This window comes from Erpetoichthys calabaricus, chromosome 17 (genome assembly GCF_900747795.2).
Source record: "Erpetoichthys calabaricus chromosome 17, fErpCal1.3, whole genome shotgun sequence".
NCBI lineage: Eukaryota > Metazoa > Chordata > Cladistia > Polypteriformes > Polypteridae > Erpetoichthys > Erpetoichthys calabaricus.
Window position 1 is genome coordinate 99,879,744 of NC_041410.2, and position 22,989 is coordinate 99,902,732.

At 42.7% G+C, this 22,989-nt stretch overlaps 1 protein-coding gene across 1 annotated transcript; it reads right to left on the bottom strand.

The window, feature by feature from the left end:
* Positions 1-485: 485 nt before the first annotated feature.
* slc27a1a (solute carrier family 27 member 1a) lies at positions 486-21,001 on the bottom strand. Its single transcript, XM_028822672.2, has 13 exons — positions 20,839-21,001; positions 18,171-18,338; positions 16,527-16,921; positions 14,568-14,732; positions 10,336-10,405; positions 7,508-7,599; positions 7,301-7,410; positions 6,713-6,922; positions 5,128-5,254; positions 4,482-4,619; positions 4,190-4,354; positions 3,129-3,275; positions 486-1,295 (listed from the first exon to the last, which is right to left on the bottom strand). The coding sequence occupies exons 2-13, from the start codon at positions 18,335-18,337 to the stop codon at positions 1,138-1,140; spliced, it is 1,944 nt and encodes a 647-aa protein (XP_028678505.2). The 5' UTR covers position 18,338; positions 20,839-21,001; the 3' UTR covers positions 486-1,137.
* Between the last annotated feature and the right edge of the window lie 1,988 nt (positions 21,002-22,989).

A 22,989-nucleotide genomic window follows, 5' to 3' on the forward strand; every position in this document is an offset into this window, starting at 1 on the left:
GTGGAGCTTGATGGTCCCAGTATTACACAGACTACCTTTAAGGGTTTGTTTTCTGAACCGTCCTGCTTTGCCTCTCCCTCCAGTCACCTCGTTCTTGGACAGAAATGGATGAACACACAGGCCTGGCAGGTTTTGTCCTTTCATGATTGCTGGCTAATTGCACATTTTGCTTTGTCAGTCCAGCACACCTTCATCTTACCAAAGGCAGCACAAGACGTCTTGCTGTTGTTTGTACCGCACTCTCAAATTCAGCTACAGCCAGGCATCGGTGGTGGAGAGTGAAGCTTTTGTTCCATTTTTCAAGTGGACCCTCAACAAGATACAAACAAGTATGGTGCTGACCTTAATGGCAGTAGAGGAGTCGCCTTATAAACTAACTTCTTTATTAAAGTAACTGCTGCACCTTTCCCACCTTGGGTTGCTATTAATGTGTCGGGCACGGAGCCTTTTTCAAAGGAAGAAACCAACAAACAATTGAAAATATAATTCATATGAATAAAAAAAACAGTTTTAATTTATTAAAATATATCTTACAAAGTAATCCACCCCATTTACATACACTTCAATGCTGTGTCTATCCTATATGGTTCAAACCTGTGGTACCCTGATCACTGAAACTCAATATAAAACTAAAGAATTCCTAAAATTAGAAGTAGTACTTAAAAAATACATAAAAATCCTCCCCTTCTTTAGGTTTAGTACTCTTAATGGGATGGGGTTAACACAAATGAATGCACTGGCTAACACCCTGCTCGCCTCCCAGCAACCCAGGAACCAAAAGAAACCTTGGATCCTCTAAAATGTCCTTTTGACGATACAGCTAGATTTGAAAGTTTAAACTGATCATTTCACGCTGTGCCTAATGAAGAACTTGACTGGCATTTCTGAAGTTTTTACTGTAATGTACCACGGAGACAGTGCAGTGTGGAGGCTGCACGGTTGTTCTTGGTAGTTAGAAGGCAAATCAAATAATTAAAACAAGTTCAGTTTCAACATCTCCTGGTAGAAGGCTTTGCTCCAAAGTGGCTTAGTGGATATCTGGCAGTTCCTCCGTCCCTTTGTGCTATTGAGAAGAGATACAAATGTTGATCGAAAATTGGCTCCTTTCCTTTGTTGTCCATACACGTGCCTCTTACTTTAGAGGGGTACACTTCCATTCCTGATGGCGTTGTACAAATCCTCATTGAGGACCTTGTACCGTCCAGCCCGGGCATCCAGAAAGTAGAGCTTGTCATTCGAGTGTCGAGGATCAAACTCCTCTCTCTGCAGTCTCGTCTTCTGGATCTTGAATGTTCCTGCAACACAGAGCAGGACAGGAGGTGCAGGTTTTATTGTCACAACTACATCAAGTCATTCACTAAACACTTTCACTCAAGTTTTTGTTGTGTTTGATCTAACGAAATCACTACTTTTAACAAGAGTGCACCATTTATTCTCCCCACTTTCACATACAGTATGGGCTTCTCAGATCCCCCAAAACCTGCGGTGGGTTGGCACCCTGCCCGGGATTGGTTCCTGCCTTGTGCCCTGTGTTGGCTGGGATTGGCTCCAGCAGACCCCCGTGACCCTGTGTTCGGATTCAGCGGGTTGGAGAATGGATGGATGGAGATCCCCCAAACCAGCAGGAGTGTAAACTCTAAACTCGCCTGGCATGACACAATGGACTGGCACTTTGTCCAGGACTGGCTCTCACCTTGCACTGAAGGCAGCTGGGTCAGCATTAGAAATTTTTATGATAACCCATCAAGGATTTATACAAATTCCAGGCAGGGGACATCCCAGTTGTGACCTTACTGAGAGGCAGCAGAGCTTCCTCCGCCTCAGAGTGCCTCCACAGGTTTAATTATTAACAGTATAAATTATTTACATGAAGTTAATTTATCTGTAAACTTTAACATACATAATTTAATACAATTCATCACAGAAATGATATATCCTAGTGCTCTAACAAGACACAGCTCATGGAAATCTAAATTGACTTACAAGTCATCATCATCATGGGACAAGTAATCAGTATGATGTCTCTCTTCTAATTCTCCCATTTGCCACACGTCTTTTAACGCTAAAGCAGTCAAGGTAGTTGTAGTAGTTTGGCCATTCAGTTCACCATTATATTATTATTACAGAATGATTACAATTAAGTGAATTCAATTTGTAAATGATATGCAATTCACTTCGGTGTATTTGATAAAGCTCACGTCATGGATGTGAATCAGTAGCAGTGCTTTGACGCCAAGTGTCACCCGTTTACAAAACCGAGCAGAAGCGTTCATACGCATGGTCTGGGCTGCTGTGAAGATGTGTGTGGCTTTACAGCAAGTCTAGTTTCTATAGATCTCCAAGTGAGCATGGCAACGGGCACACACCTTTGTGCAGACGCACAGTTTATACACGAGGCCCCTGGACATGTTTGGTTTTTTTTGTTTTTTTTTAATTATAACGTATGAAAAATGTAAGAACTCTTTTGAAAGCCAGTTTTGAATTTTTACTGCACATTAAAAGCAGGCCACAAAGTGCTGCATCTCTGTCCATTTTCTAACACACAGATTGTAGGGCGCTACAGTCTAACAGAGATGCATTAGGGGCACAAGCAATGGACGGGACCCCAGTCACTAACAGGACATGGACTCGTGGACTTACAAACGTTTACTTACTGTACAGTGAGCCAATGTAGAGTTTATGATTACACATGACGAGGCAGTGAGTGACTGGGCCTGGAATTAAACAGAGGTCCCTCACAAATGCACTACTCGGAGACGTTAAGTTTATCATAACAGTAAACTACTGAATACAAATAAATATGGTGGAAAAATGCCAAGACGACTGTCATTCAGTTATATGAATAGATTGAGATATGAAAGATTGTTAACACTAAATCTGCCTCTGCTGGGAAAACAGTCAGTGTCCGCTTTAACTTCAGTCTGCCTTTCCTTTGAACAAACCTCCTTCCTATTGCTTGCCAACCAGTTCTAATTCAGCATAAAAACAAACTGGCAGTTTCTAAAGGTCTTGCATCCACCAGTTTGAAATTATGGGATTAATAGATAAACAGTAAAGAATTTTAATGAGCAGTTCTCTAACAGTAAGAGTTCAGGCCTTGTGAGCAGATAATCCAAGAAATGCCATACCTGTTTTGTCCACCTCAGGAGAGATCCGTAGAAACATTGGCCTGGCGTAAGGGGGCAAAAGTTTCTGCACAGCGGTAAAGAAATGAACAGGATCAAAACTGTCACTTTTATCAGCAATTGCTGCCATGCCTGCTTTACCTTCTACCCCTAAAAAAGAAAACAGATGGAAAGGTCATTCAATTAACAGGACATCGGCCAAAGCGGCTAAATACAAAACATGTGCCATATGTGGAACCACACTTAGCACAGAGGTAACCACAAATATTTAACAGCACTTCTATAGAAGTCACCAAGGAATCTCAAACAGGTAAATGTTAGAAGAGAGTTTGCCGAGCTTGGGGTCTGCATATATAACAAAAAAAATGAGTCTTTAAAATAGCCTCAACACAGGTGGAAACAGAATCTGGAAAAAGATCTGTAGGTGCAGAGGTCTAAGAAGAGAACGGGGTGGGACCATGAAGAACTGTTACTGAGGAGCCAGCCCTGCACGATCCTGCTCTCTAAACACTGAGAGGACTGTGGAGAGTCTTAGCTTTAACAAATGCCAAGCACTGAATGGGTGTTTCACCTCCCCAAGTTCCGCTGTGTCTTTGTAAGTCAAATAAAAGGCATCTCAGGCTACATCACACCCCCAAGCTGCACAAAAAGGGGTCTTGTCTTGTGGTGCAGATTTATTCAGCTGGGCAAAGCGCCCTCATTAGGGCAGGCTGGCATAATTCCAGCTTGTGTGCATAAAAGGCAGAAGGGGTGATGGGTACACATAAAGCAAAGGCATAATCTACAGACTGTGAAAACTGTGCAATAAGAAGAAACATTCACAATAAAGTGGAATGATACGAAACAAGGAAATACCTCTGAAAAACTACCAATATCGAGCTAAAAGAAGCAGGTCTCAACTGACGATTTGTACTGTGATAAGCGAGACCATGCTGCAAACTGCTAGTTACACATTGAGGCTGAATGGGATCAAAGAACAATGCTTGCCATTCTATTGTTTTGGCAAACTCTTGCACTTTAATTCTTGAATTGGCATCCTAACTCAAAACAACATTTTTGCTTACCTGGCACAGGTACACCATATACTGCCACGTCAGTTTGATTGAGGATGGTACTCAGGATGCCTTCTACTTCTGTTGTTGAGACATTCTCTCCACGCCACCGAAATGTGTCTCCACTGCGGTCTTTAAAGTACATGTAGCCCAGCTCGTCCATGACCAGCACATCCCCTGTGACGTGAAACATGTAGGAGAATGGAGTACAGCTGGTAGGCTTACGGTGCTTACGCCTGGCAGACACAAACAAGCCCACAGACAGCTGTGGAAGGAGAAGCATGCAACAAGGTCAAAAGTGTACCAGATAGATAGGCTGCATCTCCCTTTTTGAAGACATCGTAAGCAATCTTTTTCTTGGTTGCAGCCTCGCTGGCATAACCATCAAATCTGCGCAGAGGATCTTGTTGGTTTATGCTGCCCACCAAAAGACCGGCCTCACCTAAGACACAATAAATGGCTCCAAGTCAGAGACGTCTTCAAAGTCAAAGTGAACTTTATTGTCATCTCAACCATATACAAGTATACAGATGGACAAAATTGCGAAGCTCAGGGTAACAACATGACGTGCAAATAATAAATTAAAAATAGAATTAAAATTTAAAAATTAAAACACAAACAAGACATTGTGCAAAGATAGGACAAAGTAGCAGCAATATTGATGTGCAAGATATGTAATAAATAAATAAAAAATAAATAATAGATATAGATAATACAGAAATGATCAGTGTATGATAATAGTTGTTTAAGACGTGTAAACAGCGACAGGTCAGAATGTTTCACAGCAGAAGGATATCAAGAGTGTCATAATACTTAAAGGTCAGTAGGAGATTTTCAGTTCTTTTCTACATGCACACTCGTCTTTGCAGGACACTGGCATTGAATGATTAAAAAAGGAAGCTGCAGAAAGCACACACACACACAGGTCAGACAGGACAAGGGCTGCTCACCTGGTTTGCAGGATATGCACAGGCCGTTGCGACCTCTGATCAGCTCCATGGTCTCTTCATTTACCTTCACCAGCCGGATTGGGTAGACATTGGGTAAAATCAGGCTGTTAAACCCACAAGCCCCCACCTGAAAATACAAATGTAAAATACTAAATATGTACCCTGTAAAAGTCACATAATTAAAAAAATAATAATAATTACAAAGCTCTACCCAGAACCGTGTTAAGTGAGAACCACAATTTACCACTCCATTCTGAAACAGTAGTCTCTTTGGGATTCATACTGGGCACAATGCAGCAAGCACAACATTTATTTCTACAGCACATTTCACACAAAGCACACAGCTCAAAGTGCTTTACAAGAAATTCAATAAAATAAAAAGGAATTATAAGTATATAAATTTATAAATGGAACACCAATAACAGTAAATAACAATAAAGCAATGCACACTTAAATAATACAAGAAGTAGAGTCCATAACTAAGGATTCATTTGTAAGTCTCTCATGATTATAAAAAGTCAGATGCTATTGTCACCAAAAACAGGGAGAATCAAGGCCAGAAGACCCCCAGCCCTCACTGCCCATTCTACCCAAGTGCTTCCTGTTGTTTTTAAGCTTCGTCCTACAAGAACTGATACAGTGGGTCTCATTGGCAGTTGGGGTGTCCTCATTCATTCCATCATCACAGGCAAATGCGCAGGACTTTGATCAGAGGGTTTTAGCATAAACACACAAGAAATGCTCCATAAACCACACACAACTTTAAATGGGATTCCCCAATGTATCCTGCCACAAAGATAAGGAGGTCCATTCAGAAACTTTAAAGTGGGAGTGCTGTTTTTGTGTTGTATTGGACACTTAGGAGACATTTACAAAAACAAACTAAGGATGGCATTTGGCTGAACTTTGTAGAAATCCAGATGATCTGACTGCCTGATTCTAGCAGCCAGTATGATGAATTATTGCTAACTTTGAAACTCTGAGAGCACCTACAGTGCAGTAGGTCAAGAACAGGCAGAGCAATGGCTACCAATGTTAAAGGATCTGCTTGGCTAACTCAAACTCCATTGTGGAGCTCTCAGATTATACACATTGACATATGTTTTCTCAAACATTCAACCCAAAGTCACAGGGGACCTGAACCTGTAATGATTGGACAAGACACCAGTTCATTACTGTCCACTCACATAAACACAGTCTATCAAACACTCACGAGGGCCAAGTTAGCATCGCCGATTCACTTAGCCTGAAGCACTTTGAGCTACTTTTTGTATGAAAATGTGCTATATAAATAAATGTTGTTGTTGTAGCCTGCATGTCTTTGACGGTAGGAGGAAAGCCATGCAGACACTGGAAGAACATGCAAACTCCATGCAAGATGGACCCGAGAAGTAAACCCCAGCCTCCATACTGCGACGCAGCAGCCCAACACTACACCACTGTACAGCTGTTAATGTAATTAGAGCAGCATAAAGTAACACTTTCAGCAAAATTCAGAATACCCAGGCAACGTCAGCTGACAACTAGTAAATAAAAGTGATGGCTTGAAATAATGAAGAGATCAGTTCTGAAAGAACAGACTCACCTTGCCGTCCATGTTGGCTACACTGCAGTTGCACTCTGTTGCTCCATAGAACTCGCCAATCTGTTTGATGTGGAATCTCTGGGTGAATGCCTCCCATACACTAGGCCGAAGCCCATTTCCAACAGCCAACCGAACCTTGTGCTGGGTCTCGGCTTCCCTTGCTGGCTGATTCAGAAGGTATCTGCAGATCTCACCAATATACTGCACTACCTGTATGACAGGAAAACACGACAGTGTTTCAAAATGTTGCTCAGCTTCAGAGTTTCTAGTGAAGAAAACAAAACACAATTAATATGGGCAGAATCAAAACTCTGAAGCGAGAGGGTTTGGTGGAGGAAGATCCAAAATCTGAACATTTCATTACAAGAGAGCCTAAGCTCACTGCACACTTCAAGTACATTTTTCATTTATCAGTACCAAATATTATTAATATTCAAAAAAGGCCAAAAATTACACCCACAAATTAAACGGTCAGGCCTATCTCAAGCGTGCCTTAAACAGCATGCAGCTGAAATACAGAGCTCACTGCAGAAGGGACAGAAGATGGGGGTGTGGTGGTCTTGAACACAAGGATGCATTTATACTTACAGTGCAATTATATTTGACACAGTCCTCCCAGAATCGGCTAGCAGAGAACTTCTTTTTGATGACCACTGTAAGACCATTGACCAAACACTGCCCCACACCCATGATATTTCCTGCAACACAAGAGAAAGACTGACATGTTTGTTACAAGTGCGGCATTATAAAATGAAAGACGATACTTGGTTCAGTGCTGGACAGATAGGAGAATACCTGCAGAGTGGTAGAGGGGAAGACAATCGTAGATCACATCGTTAGGACGCATTCGGAAGGCATGGTAGCCAATGGCAGCAATACGGTAATACCTACAAATAGGGGAGACACAGCATTACATTTATTAAAATGCTGACAATTCTGACTGGTGAAAACTCACGCTGGAATGCCTTTTAAAAAATAATTAAACTGCACACAAATCATAAATAAGAGACTGCCATGAACAACAGACAAGCAAACATTTAGTGTCAATTTTATTAATTTAAACCCGAGTCTTTAACGACTGCAGGCATGGTCGCTTTTTGAGTACCATTTATATGTACTTCAGTCGCACTATTGAACAACACACAGTTCTGATGGACAAAAAGAGGGAATAAAATGTATAAACTGTATATCCTGGGGTTTGAGTTTAGTTAGATTATTTATTTATAGAAGCAAATTTAAAACGGTGGTGGTGCCAAAGTGTTGTACAAAGAAGCAATAAAATAAACACAATGCAAACAATCAAACAGAAGCAGATTAATAAAACAACCAATTATAACATCCCCACAATCCTATTATACAGAGTGCAAGGCAGAAGAAAACAAGCAGGTCTTAAGGCAACTTTTAAAAACCTCGAGAGAGGATGGAGACCTGATGTGGAAAGGCAGGCCATTCCTAAGCTGTGGAGCAATAACTGAGAAAGCTCCGTGCTCCCCTGGACTTCAGCTGCAATCTCAGAACTACAAGAAGTCCTCGTCTACATGACCTCAATGCTCTCATAGGGTGAAGGACCTCACAAATGTATTTAGGAGCGACACCATGCGAGGACTTAAAAACAAACGATTTTAAAATCAATGAGACGCCTCACCGGAGAGAGGCTAAAATGGGGGAGACAGGATTCTTTTATCTCGACCCAATTAAGAATCTCGCTGCAGCCTTTTGAACCCACTGAAGTCGTGACAGAGCAGACTGGGGCAGTCCCACATATAAGGAATTACAATAATCTAGCCGAGACGTAATAAAGGCATGAATGACCGTTTCCAAGTCCTTCACTGAAAGAAAGGATTTTAGTTTAGAAATTTGCCTCAGTGGGTAAAAACTGGACATTACTACGGTGGAGATTTGTTTTTCAAAACTGAGTGACAACTTGAAGATGACATCTCAGTTCCTGACACCATTATGAATCATTGCTGCCAAGGAGCAAAACTAACTGAGTGCCGAATTCATCTGCAGATGTGGTAGGACCAAAAATAATGACCTCTGTTTTACTTTTGTTTAATTGTAAGAACTTTTGTGACAGCCAATATTTTATATCCTCAAAGCATTTCAACAGCTTTTTGCAGATGTCAGGACTAACTTTGAGGTATAGCTGCGTATCATCAGCATAACAATGATACACGGCATCATGTTTTTGAAAGATAAAAGGAAGAACAGAAGATGAGCCAAAACAGAACCTTGTGGTATGTGGGAGAGGAGCTGGGGCTGGCGGAGAGAAGTTTCCATCTGTGTTAACAGACACAGATGCACCTTTAAGGTGGCACTCAAACCATTTCAATGCACAGCCTTGAATGCCCACTTCATCCTCAAGACGTTTGAACAGAACCCCATTGCCCAGGGTGTCAAATGGCGCACTAAGAGGAGCCTGAGTCCAAAGTTAATAGAATATCATTTGTCACCAACAGCAACGCTGCTTCATTATTATGAAGTGTTTTAAAACCTGCTTGAAACACATCACATACATTGTTATCCTCCAGATATGAAAATAACTGCAAAGATACCACTTTCTCCATCACTTTGGACAGAAATGGGAGCTGAGAAATAGGCCTATAATTTGAAAGAGCTGTAGAATAAAGAGTGGGCTTCTTCAACAGAGGCTGAGTAATTGCAGGTTCAAAGTTGTGTGGCACTATAGCAGATTTTAGACAGTTGTTAATAATAGCCAAAACAATTGGACTAATAGCTCTGAAAGTGTCTTTAAATTGGCAGGAGGGTAAGGTATCTAGCGGATAATTGGAAGGTTTCATATGCAGGATTATATCAGCTAGCCGAGAAGAGCCAAAAGGCTGAAAGGAAGTAAAATGGCTGTGCACCGGCCTTAGAGGGGCTGGTGTTGTCCCACAATGATCAACACCTGGAGGAGTAATGCTGGAACGAATGGCTTGGATTTTATTTATAAAACTCACAGGTCTCAGGTGTACTCTCTGGGAAGCTGCTGACGGGTGGGTTTAAGAGAGGGTTCATGGTGTGAAACAGCACCCAGGGTCCCGAGGCAGCATCAGCAGCTGATGTGATTTTGCTGCTATTTACTTCATTGCCGAACAATTGGGTTCTTTCTTAACATTTGCCTTTAGTAGGACAAGCATATACAGAATCCATATATAAATCTAGACATGACGGGTATTTGGTGTTTTGTGCAGATAATACAAAAAAATACAAAATCATGTTATTATCGCTGGTCTGTTAGCAAAACAGCATGTAGAAACCATCCATCCATTGTCCACTGCTTATCCGAAGTCGGGTCGCGGAGGCAATATCCTAAGCAGGGAAGCCCAGACCTCCCTCTCCCTGGCCACCTCATCCAGCAGGACCCCGAGGTATTCCCAGGCCAGCCGGGAGATACAATCCCTCCAGTGTGTCCTGGGTCTGCCCCGTGGCCTTCTCCCAGAAACTACGGCTTAGCAATGTTCCCCTAATTCAGCATCTCTTAAAACCAACTCTGTTAAGAGTGTGAATTGAGCACAAATAGAGCCAATGTTACACATGTCTGTTGTTTGAGGGAGCCGGACTCCATGTTAGGAGTCTCTGACTGCAGGCGTGTTCTCGTACCCTTGAAGCAAGTTACTCACCTGCTGTGCACGACTATCGCAGCTTTGGGAAGCCCAGTAGTCCCAGATGTGTAGATGTAGAAAAGTCGATCTGAGAAGGTGCAATAAATAAATAAATAAGAGATTTAGGTTAGCAACATGACAGGGCAAAGTCTTTACAGTTGAAGTGAGACAAACTCAGACCAGCCCAAACAAACTAACAACAGCAAAGAAAGATTTCAGTGAAGAAACAAGAGATGAAAGTCAGCGGTCTGACGTCAGCACACAGTACATTAGTGAACAGCACTGCTGAGTGTGCAGCAGGATTTGAACTATGCAAAAAACCAAGTCAAAGGTCTCAGACTTTAATCAGCTGTGAAGCCCCTTAATCCTGCTGCCGGCCCAAAGAACACTTTCCCACAAGCCCCCGAGAAGAGGTTTTTCCAGTTGTTTCTGTCAGGCATGTGGCTCATTAGTATGAAGCAGAGGATGAATTCAGACCACGTGATTTTCTGCAGGAGAGTGGAGTGTGTCATAACTGGGTAATAGTTCAGCCACTGTCACTGAAGCCATGGATGTCAATACCACGAAAAAGGCACAATCAACAAAATCTTGCAAATGTAGAAAATGTAAACAAAAAACATGAATGTGTGAAAACTCTAAAAATATATTTAAAAAATTTTGAACATACTCTAAAATGCACATCAGAAACCTCAAGATCCTCAGTCCTCGGCGGAATCCTTTTCATAAATACACCGTTTTGCTGTACATTTACCACAAACAGGATCCTTTAAGATAGGAGCCATAGAGCTTCTCTGAGGTTTCCTTTCATACTCTGTGTTGGTTAGACTGCTGTCTTTTAGATTCAAGCATGCATTACTCTGAATGCGCTCCTCCACTGGTACCCAGTATCATATAACAAGTCCCCCTGTTGACAATTTTTAAACAAGATTTCATAATCATGCAAGGACTTAAAAGTTTTCAGATCTAGTTAAAGGCAGGCCTGGGCAAAGGCCTAGGACACTACAGTGTGCACTACAAGCAAAGGATAGGAACTGACCAAAAAAAAAAAACACAAGTCATAATAATTACTTTGCATCTTTCTGAAGTCCGGTTTCCTATCCATTTCAATTAAATCCAGAATGAGTGAAGCAACAGTATATAAGGCAAAGGTCACATTCCAGACACGGCAGTCAGGAAGTGGCTCTCTGAATGTGTAAATCACTAACTACAAACTACAACAGCATGGGCGGTGCTGTCAGTGTGTCCTCTGAACAAAGTCCTGGCTGCCCACATCACTCTCTACAAATAGCACAGTCACAAGTCATACTCAGGTGAAAGAGATACTCCAGCAAGGACACAGAGTCAAGTGCACATTTATTTAATCAGGTAGACTGATGACTGAATGTCAATATGGGAAAGCTGCTAGTAAATAAATAAAATGTATTATTATTATTAACAAAGCTTGGGACCATTCACGAGGGCTAACCTAAAATTTTAGACACGCACGGTAACTTCTAGATTGGTGAATGAGGTGATTATTGTAATATGCAGTGAGTACAGCGAGATTCTCACTTGTATGTGCTGAACTGGCTCCTATCCTGTGCATGTTGGGACGGCTTTTTGAAATCAGAAGAAGTTACACACAAAACAAAAAAGCACTTTTACTTGAAAATGTTCTTGGTCTTCAACTAAAACAGCAATTTGGAGCTCATAGAGAGAAGTCTAATTCCACTAATTCTATTCAAAATCAGAAATTAAGACCTTCTATCATATGGCAGGGGTGGTGCAATGGGGTAAAAGGTTAAGAACCAATGGAAGAGGATGACTCTAAAAAACGTGATTACTTACTCCGTGTTAAAAACTCAAACGTAACATAGAAATAACAGCTCTAAATATATACTTGTAATTAAAATCATTTTTATTAAAGTACACTTTGTGGTCTCCCTCACATGATCGACTTTGTTATTAAAATTATATTCATGGGGAACCACTGCATTTCCAGGATTCCATTCTAGTTTAACACCTGCATATCAGAATTGTTACGCTAAACAGTTGGATAATAATAATAATAATAATTCTTTACATTTATATAGCGCTTTTCTCACTACTCAAAGTGCTCAGCAATTGCAGGTTACGTTCCTTGCTCAAGGGCCCAACAGAGCAGAGTCCCTATTGGCATTTACGGGATTCGAACCGGCGACCTTCCGATTGCCAGTGCAGATCTCTAGCCTCACAGCCACTTGGATTACGACTGGCAGGAAACTTAACTTAATAGCACTTATATAATTTAGTAACTCTTAAGAAAAGTCAAACCACAAAGTTGTACAATTGCAGCCAAGGCACACGTGCATCATCCGTTATGAAACGCACATTAAACAATCCAGGGTGTAACAGGCCAGGTCTGGCCGACAGCACTGTTCAAAAGGACGGAAATGGCTTTGGGGGCACACATGGGCACCGTTGCTTCTTAATTCCCCCACACACAGGGCCAGTTTAGAGTTACCAGTCAACCCACAACAAGTAGGTTGCAACTACAACTACAAGTCTTTGGAGTGCGGGAGGGAAGATTAAATTATCAGGACAAAACCCCAAACAGACATGGGGAGACCTTGGAAACTCCATGAGACGGTGTTTGGGTGGGTAGGATTTGTACTCCGGAGAGCTACACAGCAAGTCACCATTCTCTCTTCATGTGGATAGAAGAAACAGACCCAGTCCTTAAGTGGAGTCAAAAGAGATAATGAACTTGACTCACTGTATAAGCTGGAGTAAATCCCTTAACCAGTTTGCACCATAAAGCAGTAAATACAAACAACTGCACTGTATTCTGATCTTGTGTCCATCCAAGTCTTTATCTGAACGCTTCTTCTAGGATTGAAATATTTGGGAAAATGGTACAAGATCATAAGGAGTGGCACCAATAAGCGCTAGTCTGCTAAATAAAATGTCCCTTTTATGTGAGCCATGGATTTATTCATAAAACTTTGAACACGCTTATTCCTGTGCCTACTTGTAACCAGTGCTCCAAGGGATAACACTGGCACCAGCTGTGGATGGGGAGCACTCACTACCTTAGCCACATACTCGCGTCAAGAGTCACAATATGGACGGAATATGAATGGAAACAGGCAACTCCACTCAGGGAGCGTCTTGACTTGAACCGAACCCAGGAATCTCAAGCTGAAGGAAATCGATTTGCTCGATCATCGCTCCTGTTTGTTTGAGTGTCATTTTAACACATCGGACACCTACCTCAAAAACACAGGCTGGAATGCTTTCAAAAATGGAGCTACTTTAAGGGGCTGAGTTTGGATTTGCTTTATCCCTACAGAAACATAAAAACTAAAATCACAGCTGGGAACCCCACCACACCAGAGACTGTGAAGCAAGTTCTTGTGCTTATATATATATTCACATTGTTTAAGCAGACCTGGGCATGTAAAGACAGGAGAAAACGTAAAGCATGTGTGGTCTTCACGAGCAACTCCCTAACACTGCAAGAGGCAGACATGGGGGAGTTTATTTTTTTTTTTTTGCAGATAAAATAGGTGGTGCAGTGTAATATCCTCACAAAAGCACTCTGAAGAATACACGGGGAGGAAAGTGGGGGCATGTGGGCTTTAGTCTGCTTGAGATTGCATCTTTAACACCCACTTGTAGAGTTGGTACAATCCTGTGATTCTTAAAGTTAGGGACCCCTCCACCCTCATATCTTCTAAATAACGAAGGACTGTCACCCCTAGCAGTACAAGTAACTACATAAAAACAAAATGAATATAAATGACCCACGCCTACAATAAAACATGTACATACTGCCCATAATATAATAGCTGTTTACAGAAGGAGATATTAATGTGCCAGTTTACAGACCTGGTAAGCCCAGACTATCAATCAGACCTCAGTAGAAATCACTGGTGGATTAGTCCTGAACTACCAAAAACTCCACCATAGGTAAATATCTCGTATCACGCTTACCATAAAGCCAGTAGCATTCATTCAAGACACACGTAGGATTTTTATACAAATTTCACCGACTACTTTTAAGTACAGGTGCTTTGATCACAAGTACTTCTCAAAGCAGCACTGCTAGCTGCAGCATGAGGGAGGAATTTTAAAAGACCACTTAGAAGCCATGACTACTCAGGACAAAGAACAGGGTAGAAGAGGCCTGCCAAACCTGACAACAAAGACGTGATTTGGTTAGTCTCCTCTTAGAAAGAATTAAAATAAAACAGGGCAGGAAAAAAGACAACATAAAAGTACACGCTCACCATTGAAAACCTTCCGGTGTGTGCGTGGAGGGGGCAGGCGTGAGGAGGAGGTGAGCAGAGGGTCTAAAGCTTCTGCACCTAACTCTGTTAGATGTTGAGGGTTTAAGTCCCCTGTGCAGAAGAGGCGAATATCCTTGCCAAGAGAGCTCCTCACTTCCCATACCGCTGAAAAGGAAAGAGGAGAGGGATACGGTCAGAACACAAGGCCAAGAAGAAGTGCAGAATCAGTTAGTCACTCTCTGGATCAGTATTGCTTAGGACTCACAAAAGCTGGGAGTTTCTAGACTTCTCTAGCACCTTCAACACCATCCAACCTCTGCTCCTTAGGGACAAGCTGATAGAGATGGGAGTAGATTCATACCTGGTGGCACGGATCGTGGACTATCTTACAGACAGACCTCAGTATGTGCGTCTCGGGAACTGCAGGTCTGACATTGTGATCAGCAGCACAGGAGCACCACAGGGGACTGTACTTTCTCCGGTCCTGTTCAACCATCGGACTTCCAACAAAAACTCGGAGTCCTGCCACGTGCAAAAGTTCACTGACGACACTGCTATCATGGGCTGCATCAGGAGTGGGCAGGAGGAGGAGTATAGGGACCTAATCAAGGACTTTGTTAAATGGTGCGACTCAAACCACCTACACCTGAACACCAGCAAAACCAAGGAGCTGGTGGTGGATTTTAGGAGGTCCAGACCCCTCATGGACCATAAATACCTGGGAGTGCAGCTGGATGATAAACTGGACTGGACTGCCAATACTGATTCTCTGTGTAAGAAAGGACCGAGCCGGCTATACTTCCTTAGAAGGCTGGCGTCCTTCAACATTTGCAAGAAGATGCTGCAGATGTTCTATCAGATAGTTGTGGCGAGCGCCCTCTTCTATGCGGTGGTGTGCTGGGGAGGCAGCATAAAGAAGAGGGATGCCTCACACCTGGACAAACTGGTGAGGAAGGCAGGCTCTATTGTAGGCATGGAGCTGGACAGTTTGACATCCGTGGCAGAGCGACGGGCGCTGAGCAGACTCCCATCAATCATGGAGAATCCACTGCATCCACTGAACAGGATCATCTCCAGACAGAGGAGCAGCTTCAGGGACAGACTGCTGTAAACGTTAATGTTATACAAAGTTATTGTCTGTTATACCTGCCTCGCACTCTCCACATTGCACTGTGTTTTTATCACTCTTTAATTAATATCGTATTTATCAGTATGCTGCTGCTGGAGTATGTGAATTTCCCCTTGGGGATTAATAAAGTATCTATCTATCTATCTATCTATCTATCTAATACAACTTATTCAAGTGGACAGCTGGCTATTGAGGACTGAACACAGTTGTTAGCTGCCACTGCCAAGTTTTGTGGCAGACTGAAGTGTTGAAATGGCAAAACCTGAACCAGAACAAGGAGTTTGACACCTCAGTTGGCACTGATAAAGCGCTGTAACCCATTGCTGGGATAAGCGATCTTCACTGAGGTGGAATCAAAACACTGAGGCCACAGTGAAAGACTGCCATCTCGCATACCTGACTTGACATGGACTGCCAGAGAATCAATTTCTTGTACACTGTGTTGTACTGCCTGCTGTGTCTTCACACTGTATATATTTCACACATGTTCAAACATCTTTTTCTTGTCATACAAAAGTATACACAAATGATAATAATGATTGTGTCCATTATTGAACCAGCCATTTTACAGAGCAGCTACAAGTTACAAGGCGTTCAAAACAATCCTATTGCAGGAAGCAGGTATAAACAGTAAAACTGAGGGAACAATTTACTGTTATTTGAAACCAGGCCTTTGGAAATGCAAGGTAGCAGCACTAACCAGTGGAACTCCATGTTGACCTACTGTCGTATACATCCTCCACAATATTCTTAATATTAAGTAACAACACATTCTGGCTTACAAATTGTTTTTAAAAAAAGGGATGAATTTCAAAAAATGAGTTCCTGACCTTCAGCCAGCTCTGCTCCAAAGATGATTGCTCTGGCCCCAGACACACTTATACAGTGCATAAGTGAATCTCGCCGAAGGTTGAAATTAATAAGGGCAGCTTCAATGCCAACTTTGGCCATGCCCAACCAGATCGCCACAAATATTGGACGACTCTCCATGTACACAGCTATCACATCTCCTGGAACAAAGCCCAGGGAGAGAACAAACTGGGCCACAGCATTAGATAACTGGTCCAGAGCGGTGAAACTCCACACCTCTCCTGTTGCTTCATAGATGAGCGCTGGCTTGTCAGGGTGAGCTTGGACAGTCTCATAGAAGATGGAAGGTATAGTGCTGCCACAGCGCAGATGTCTCCGAATGGCTAGCTTTACACGTAGCAGCACACAGAGACCGCTGCAAACAAAAGAAAAGCAAACATTCATAAGAAAGATCATCAGTTCATGCTGGTTCAGCACTCTGTTTATGAGACTTTTTAAAGAAAATACCAAGTCAAGAAGTAAACATTCTGCTGAAAACTTTACACAACATCACTAGAATTTGGGTCCCACTTACAATCTCATTGCTTTGCCTGCCCAAATCCACCTTTAGATTAGTTCGGGATTTAGTCTTCCAGCTTTTGTTTGGAGCTCCAGACACCTCCCCAAAACACTTTGCAATTACATCTAATATTTTTCTTTAAGGTAATATAAAGTCTTAAACATATAACACATCTTATTTACAGCAAATGAAACCTCCTTTTTCACCTATCTAAACCTGCTTTGTCTGAAGCCATTTTGCCGACTTTAAGGTGTAAGTTAATTCACCTAATTACATGTTATCTGTAATTTAATTCATTTTTACTTGCTTTTTATCTAAACCATTTACATTACTGGTATAAAAAAAAAAAAAAAGAAGAAGAAGAAAAAAGGTACCCCGCCACTGACCACTATAGCCAATTCTGAAATACTCCCAAGTACAATACTTCACTTTTTTCTTTGCACACTGCCTTCTTAATTCCTGCCTTTGGGATTTAATGACAAGTCCTTCATAAAGGCCTCACATTGACAATATGGGACTTTTGGTAGAATCTACTTTGTGTATAATGCTTTTTGACAAATAAGCTTGTTACTGCATTATATATACACATACAATATACATTTCTTTGAACACTCAGCCAAATATTGTCTGGTCAGTGTGATTTATTGAATTTTAGTTTATGCTGAGGACTGCAAAATGATACCACAAAAGAAAAATCTGTGATGGATTACAATGCCACTGGCTCCAAGTTAATATTGGCCAAGATAACACCTAACACAATGGGTGACTTTTACACTGAATCACTTAGCTCTGAAGGTCGATAAAACAATCTGAGAACTCTTTGAAATGTCGTATATATTTTACAACTGATCATCTTCTCCTTGATTATGGATTCTCCACATTTCTAGGGCATGTATGTGTGTGGCACTGGTGTCTAAGGCTAGGGCAGTAAAAGCACTGTCACATGTACAGGACACAGGGCTGTAACTAGCACAAACACACCGAGTTATGGAGCTGGACTTATAGTGCCATTTAGAAATGAACCTCAGTCACGTTTCAGAATATTAGACAACAGTGCCTTTTGCAGACAGGAATGCCTGAAAGAACTTTGTGATTTTATACTTACAAGAGATCCCTCCTTGCAGTCAAAATAACTATACGAAGGAATCGCCACCCACCAGTTCCTAGATAGATACCCAAACTGGCAGAAAGACTCCAGCACCAAGGGACCTCAAAAAGCCGCAGAAGCCCCAAACAGCCAAAAGACAATGAGGCACGGGCCAAGCCATGCATCCTGGAGAAAATAAATAAGAAAAACAATAATTAAAATCTTGCAAGACAATATATAGAAAAAATTGTAAATGGGACTGATTTTGCTTTTAAAAGAAAAATGATTGTAACAGACAAACTCAGAAATTATTGAACACAGTTGATGAGCGTGAACACCTTTAAACATACAGAAAGAGACACCTATAAAAACTGACAACTTATTTCTGGAAAAAACATTTAGGAATAGTCTACTATATATATTTGGTGATTATTCCTAACCCACAAAACATTCTGTAGGATGTAGGGATGATCAAAAAAAAAAAGAAAACAAATCAAACAACAAACTCCTCACTACTAATAAATTCATCTTTCTGTTATATAGCACTTTTCACAGGACAATTTCAAGGTGCTTTACAAACTACACACGGTTATATTTCAAAAAGTACAACATTGCAAAGTACAGAATAAGATCACTGAAAACATGCGATGTCATGTGTCAGTCATAGCAGGGAGAGCTCAGTATCACAGCACGAGAGAACCCGAGTCACAGAACAGGGCCAGGATAGACTTGCAAGAATCTTAAAATGTACTGTTAAAACATGAAGAAAGAAAAATCATTTGTTCATCCAATGTATACCCTGCTTATAATTACAGGGTGCTGGTATTTATCCCTGGAACAATGGGTACAAGGTAGGAACCAACTCTATACATGACACCAGTCCACTGTATGGCAGGCGTGCGCACACACACACACGCGCACACACACACAGGGATAATGCAAACTTGCCAAATAACCAAACATGAAGTCTTTGTGATGTTAGAAGCAAAGCAGTGCAAACACCCTGAAGAGCCTGCAAACTCCACTCTGGCAGTGCCAGGCCAGCAGCTGAACCTCAGACTTTTTTTACCACTAGTGAAAAAGTAAATTGTCATCCTCAGTAGCGGGCTGTTCCAGTTTGTTTTGAGAAGACTCACTTTGGTAACAAGCCCTACAATTCAGAATGGACGCTCTTCCAGGAGGCAGCCACAGATCTCTGCTTGGGGCACTTTTTTTGTGAACTGTGGCAGAGTGCGGGCGTACAGAAAATGACATGCTAGAACAGTCTGAAGCAATGGTTCTCATCAAAACCTACTTTTTTGACAATGTTCTCAGCACAAGTTTTTGGTGATGTACTATAATGATGCCATAACCTTTGCAGTAGCCTTTTTTAGGCTGTGATGAGATTCTTTTCCTCAAATATTATACACAATGCTGAAATATCAGGGCTATACATGTCCCACAGCAAAAACAAATCCTAGCACTGGCAGCCAATTCTGCAGGACCAGTAATGAGCAGATCCCAGAGTTAACATTTATAAACTCTCAAGCTCCTTACAAAGGGTCAAGGCGTCCACACACACTTTTCCCAATTAGCAACTAAACACAGTAAACAATCGAGTGAAGTCATAAATCCCATCCAATACCTTTTTGTAAATAAAGAGACTCCAGTTATAAAAGAAGTTATTTTACAGGGTGAACTAAACTTATAATACAGACAGCTGACAGTCCAAGAGCATTGGAGGTGGCCTTTGTAAGTCACACACACACACACACCACCATGGAGGTTATCACCTGGCACATTCAACTCCTGTATCTGTGTCACTGTGACAATTATAAGCAGTATGTGTTTTAAGAGGGGTTTTATAATCACCACTCATGATTTCACGTTTATGCGTGGAGGGGGTTATCTGGTTATGAGTGGGGAAAAAACACACACACACTCTTAAAGTTAAACCTGCAAGTGCTGCATTAGCAAAATGAACACACACAAATCCTACCACTTACAGGAAAATCGCGAAAATAAAGTTGCACTTGCTGACAACTCGGGCGCGACTGATTTTAGGGGTGAGCAGTTTAATGTTACACAAGGACTTCCAGAAAGCAGGTGGCAGTGCCTAGAATAACTTGGGGCACCAGATACCAGCTTGGCGGACAGGTGATCCGGACAGGCGGGGGGTGACGATCTGCGTCCTCCGCTTTCCCCGTCACTGTCGCCTCACAGGGCGGGCGCTCAGCCGGTTCTGTTTTAGCACCTTTGGGTATAAAGCAGTTAGTTAGTACGTCATGACGCACTTTGGCTGATTATAAAAATAGAGCTTCTGTCAGCTGCAGCCGTGCACCTGATTGATTTAACGAGGTGGTAGAAACACAGCTTGAACCCGAAGAAGGCGCAGGCGCCGCGGCTACATGAGTTTTGTAAGAGCCATGTGGCCGTCATCGACCCGTCCTTGGGCGCTTTTTATGTGAAGGTATCGGTATATAGCGTCCTTCTCGGGGACCCAACAACACGGTTTCATTCGACAACATTATCGGGGACACGGGAGTAGTAAGGCTTCTCACCGACAAGACGGGTCAGAATTTGCGAACATGCAGACAAGTGAAAGCTCCCCGCCCCCCAGGGACGCTGGAGCTCAAGGTGGTTCTTCTGAGCGACCGCGACACTCCGAACTTTGGGTGTGCACTCGCACCTTCGGCGCTCCACTTACCTTACACGCCTCGCTCGTCCGTGCTGACAAGGGGGAGGCCACTTTGCGGCCTGTGAGTCTCCCAAACCTTTCTGCTCACAGTACCAAATTCGCAACTGTTGCCTCCCTTCCCGCAGCCCTCTCTCTTCCCCCGCTCTCAGCCGGACTCCAAATGCTCCTCATTCCCAAAAGTCTTTTCTCCCGGTTCCTATTTTTTCCTCACACATCGTCACTGGTGATTGGTAGAATCAGACTCTGAGTCCACCCAAACCCGCCCTCTGCTCGTTTAACCGACCGCCACTCTTGGCGCCACCGGCGTGTAACTGGGGTCGAACGCGCCCTTTTTGGGGTTAGGTCTTCCCGGGGCATTATGGGAGCTGTAGTCTGTAGCATGGAAAAACCACTGTGTTGGAGGGCGATCGAAGGCGCCAGCTGTTTGTGTACCCCGGTGCTGCCACATCGAGGGAGGTCAACGTCACGGGAGGGAGAGCAGTGGGGTGAGTCTCACGGGGATAATAAAGAATGGCGCAGGTTGTATTTGGAGCGTGGAATTAGAGCGAAGAGGGCGGTTTCAACTTTAAATAAACCGCGCCTATAATCATCCTTACAAAATACGCCCCATTAGACAGCAGATAAGGGAACGTGCTGACACATCCTTTGAGTGGGCGCAGGGGTGAAGCTGACGACGAGACTGGCGACATTCCGAGAATTCTGCAAAGCGGACTCTTAAGCTCAGAAACGACCATAAAAGCCCGAGCAGGAATGCAGTCTCTCAAAACTAAAGGAGCTTCATAAAGTAAGTCGGAGGTCATCACTGTCGCCGGACCCTGTGGCGGTGGGGGGGTTTAAGTTCATTCTGAGAGTGACGACAGTCCTGCTAGTGTGCATTCCTTCTTCTGTACTTTCATAGCATCTCAAGTTTATAAGTGCACCGCAGAGCCCATTTAGAACCGTTTGAGTTGAAGTCTGAAGACCCAAAGAACACGCAGGGAGGCATCTGAACTTTATAAACGACTGCAGCCAGGAATCAGTCCAGCGGAGTGAGCCTGCGACTTTAAAATGAGGTCCACTTGCCAACTCGCTCATTTCACACAAAAGCACAGAGAACCACAGACACATGGAACACGTGACCCGCCGGCGTGGTGGACAGGAGGACCTTAGGGACCGGCAGAACTGTCTTAGGTGGACAGGACTGGCGAGCTTTGGTGGGCTGAATGGCCTGCTCTCGTCCAGATTGTTCTGCTGTTGTAGAAAAGAGATTCTAAACACACGCACAATAAAAATCCATGCACGCCTGAATCCACCAGTCATACTACATACGGGTCCTGTAGAAATGAACTTCTTACATGCCATGAACTGTATGATCAGAAAATGCATTTTTAATCCTTTGAAGTTTAATTGCCCAACACAAGTTTATATTTTTTTATCCCAATCACGCTGAAGTGCTGCCAGATGAATTCATTCTCAATGAGTTTGTTTTAACGTATGGTTGAGCTCTTTGCCTTCAACGTCACAGACTCGCACCTTTCCAATGTCAGCGTTGTAGTCTGCCAAGAACATAAAAGCATAAAAAGTCTGACAAGCGAGAGGAGAGCAGTGAGTCCAGCTAATGGCTAAGGGGAGGTTGGCACCCAGCACACGACGAACCACCAGGAACGGGACCCAAGTGCAGCGGGTGACACCTCTGTCTCAAAGTCGCATCCCAATAATTCTCAAAGGTTGTCCAGGTTTCTGCTTCAACTCCACGTCTCGGATGTCACTTGATGTCCTTCCTGGCTTCAGTCCTCCATTTCCACCGGTGTCCTTGGGCATGCGATTCACCGTTACGGTGACGGAATTCTGCTGGATCTCCTTTAGCGCTGCCTTTGAAGTTTGAATGTTTTCATTCAGGTATGGCACACTTCGTTCTCTAGTCAAGTTACAACTTCAGTCCAAACGTTTGACAACTTGCTAGCAAATAGAATTTAATTTCCTCACGTCGGCTGGCGGCTGCTGTTATGATCGGTAATTGTCATCGTTTTGTTTGGTTTTTTTATGCTTTATCCCGAGTGAATTCTGGCTAATTATGTGAGTCCTCTGGGAGTTTTGAAAGTCGGATTTTCTGATTCTACACTCAGGTTTAATGCATTCCTGTTGTAATTTATTAGCGTTTTCACGTGGCACCATCACGAT

What these genes read in the sequence shown, in the direction of transcription:
- slc27a1a (XM_028822672.2), bottom strand. Translation starts at nt 18,337, where the DNA reads ATGCATGGCTTGGCCCGTGCCTCATTGTCTTTTGGCTGTTTGGGGCTT. An exon ending in TGGAGCAGAGCTGGCTGAAG is followed by an intron (nt 14,733 to 16,526) that starts GTCAGGAACTCA and finishes TTTCCTTTTCAG; the next exon opens with CGGTATGGGAAGTGAGGAGC. An exon ending in GTGTCAAATATAATTGCACT is followed by an intron (nt 6,923 to 7,300) that starts GTAAGTATAAAT and finishes CCTGTCATACAG; the next exon opens with GTAGTGCAGTATATTGGTGA.